General features: G+C 40.0%; 1 protein-coding gene across 1 annotated transcript; it reads left to right on the top strand.

The window, feature by feature from the left end:
• Positions 1-1387: 1387 nt before the first annotated feature.
• On the top strand, positions 1388-2552 carry LOC149224402 (uncharacterized). Its single transcript, XM_089383555.1, has one exon. The coding sequence runs from the start codon at positions 1692-1694 to the stop codon at positions 2301-2303; it is 612 nt and encodes a 203-aa protein (XP_089239681.1). The 5' UTR covers positions 1388-1691; the 3' UTR covers positions 2304-2552.
• Positions 2553-2809: the final 257 nt, after the last annotated feature.

Below are 2809 nucleotides of genomic sequence, written 5' to 3'. Positions count from 1 at the left end.
ATCATGATGGTGATCACTGACATGATGATGATAGTCTCTTAATGATGATACACTTAGCTGAGTGATGAGAGTGACCGCATGTGAAATTCTTGAGAGAGTGGAAATAACCCTAGACACATTAACCAATGACCAAATTTTATTCTGAAAACCTAGTGACATGATAAAATTTGACTTTGAGACTCCTAACAAAACTTGGTAAAAGCATATTTGATCACTGGTGACAGACATAACTGACTGACACTAACACGTAGATCCTAGCATAGGCGACAAGCTGTCATCTATTGGTAATCTCAGATATCTTCACGAAATCTCCAGTTGCGTTACCTATTCCTTCTAAAATATTAAATTCCCGAAAGTCTTTTAGCAAAGAGAAAAGGCGAACCCACACTGTTGCCGCTAGAAATTACTCTTTCTTTGGGTTGTAACATTCTTCATAGAATCAAATGAAGAGCCCAACGTTGTTCATGAAATACAACCCATTCTTGAAGGCCCACTTCCGATTTGTTAGATATGCAAAGATAACTGTGAAGAAACCTTTTGTTGATAGTTGAAGCTTTACGAGACCCTTAAGATTCCATTTTGTCTAGATCCATTGCACAACCTCTTGCTCCTTCGGCTAGATACCCATAAACTTATAGATCAAGGCGTGGTCCTTCATGATCTACCTTGACTTTTCCAACCAGTGATTCAAAATCACAAACTTGGAGTTTTGGGTTACTTTCGGAAGGCAACACCCTTTTGATTTCGCTTGCCATTGGGCTTCCAACACTGAGGTCTCCTCCGCTTCCTTACCTCTTGACATAGAGCCTGAACTTCCACTCATTGCCTTTGAAGGACTGTTCAAAATGTTGCGATGGGAGGATGGACCCCCCACCTCAAGGGGCCGCTCTTGGGGCCACTAAGCTTCTCAAGCATTAGGGAGCTTCCACGATCATCCAATTGAGCATTGGTGTCACCAAATCTTGCAAATTTTAAGGATTTGAACACAACACTAAACACTCACAAAGCTCTCCCAATAATATCATTATTTTATAATTCACTTTATTAAATAATAATAATTTAAAATAAAATTATCATTTAGTTAATTTATTATTATTACTTTTTAAAATTTTGACAATATGAGATATATAATAAAGTAAGTATTTCATCTAGCTACCATTTTAATTTATATTTTATATGATTATACTAATTTTACATTATTTAAAATAAAATACAATTATGTTTATTTTTTATTTGTAAAATAATATTATGTTAATTCTATTATAATAATTTCTTTCCAATATTTGAGTGCCCCAAAATTACTGAATCTAGGTATTCCCCCAATAAAAAATAAATAAATAAATCAAACACTTCCAACAACGATTCAAACACTCTACACTCCAAAGATTTTTTTGAATTCTTTTCAAAACTGCGTTCCGGACGACTCTGTGGCGTGGGTGAACCCCTTTTACATTGCACATGTTGTAGATGGAACCAGGAAGAAAACGATAATTCTCCTAGGAAGCACGCCGCAGTCGATTGGCCCGGAAGGGGTTGCTTTTTTGGTAATCTTTACACTTTCGAATCGATGCAACCGTCATCATCGATTAAATGCTCTTTGTTCTTCACAAAATTGCGTCAGATGCAAACTGCCCTATATATTTATGACTGATTTTGGTTGAGCAAACGAGCGAATTGAAGAAATTGAGGAAATGGGCACTGGCAGAGAAATCGAAATTGGTGACAGAACCTTAATTATTCACGACCATGAGAACCTACCTGATTCCTTAGCGGGCTGCTGGACGTGGGATTGCTCTCTGGTTCTGGCTCAATGGCTACTTATGCCTTCATGGCCGGCCGACTCCTTCACGGGCAAGATGGTCGTAGAACTGGGCGCTGGCACCGGCATTCCGGGCCTCACTGCCGCTGCCCTGGGCGCCTCCGTTGTTTTGACAGACATCCCGGAGCTCCTCCCCGGCCTCCAGAGGAACGTGGACGAAAATGGCCTTCAGCAACGAGCCACGGTGAAGTCCTTGATGTGGGGGGATGATTGCTCGCCTCTTTCACCGCCAGTGGACTTCGTTTTCATGTCTGATCTGCTCTACGATGTCAAAGCCATGCCCGCCCTCTGTAAAACTCTGAACCATCTCGCTGATGGCCGAACCCAGATTCTGCTGGCTTACGAGCTTCGTTACGGGACCACTGAATGCTTCAAGGCTCTTCTCGAGGAGGGCTTCAGGTGGACCAAGGTCCCACAGGAGGAGCTTCATCCTCAATGGCAGAGCGAGGATATTGGCATTTTCAGAGTCTTCAAGCAAAATTGAGGGCTTTTATGCGTCTGAATTAACAGGAGATCGCGGTTATCGCCTTCTCTTTTTTCTTTTTACTCTTTCAAAATCGGGACTGGTTTTAGTTTGAATTCTTGAAATCTTGATAATTGCAGCTAGGTAAACACAGCAGCAGAGTCAGGGTTCTTTTCTTGTGTATAAAATGGCGTTTGAGTAGTGATCGTATTGAAGATGTAAGAAATTGCAGAATCATGTTTATTATAATTTTTGTGCTGTGTTTCGTAAGTTTTGTCAGGTTGTTTTCTTTGGAATTGTTTCAAGCCTGAACATTTAGTTATTCAGACCCCCTCCCTCGTTATTTAGAAGCGATTACTTTTAAGGATGCATTGTTCGAACCAGTAGTTGTTTTAACCAGTATACATTCATCTAAATCCAGGAACAATAAATTTTCCTTATCTCTCAATCTAAGGTATCCCATGAACCACTGAGAAGGAAAAAATACTCTTTAATATAAAGATCTATACGTTTGCAGGTCCATATAC

This window comes from Pinus tabuliformis, chromosome Q, assembly GCF_031772625.1.
Source record: "Pinus tabuliformis cultivar Carrire ecotype Pingquan chromosome Q, CPIR1, whole genome shotgun sequence".
In the NCBI taxonomy this organism is placed as follows: domain Eukaryota; kingdom Viridiplantae; phylum Streptophyta; class Pinopsida; order Pinales; family Pinaceae; genus Pinus; species Pinus tabuliformis.
This window is presented reverse-complemented; position numbering and strand designations above follow the sequence as displayed.

Bases quoted from the DNA above. Each gene is read 5' to 3' on its own strand.
- LOC149224402 (XM_089383555.1), top strand. From the start codon at position 1,692: ATGGGCACTGGCAGAGAAATCGAAATTGGTGACAGAACCTTAATTATT.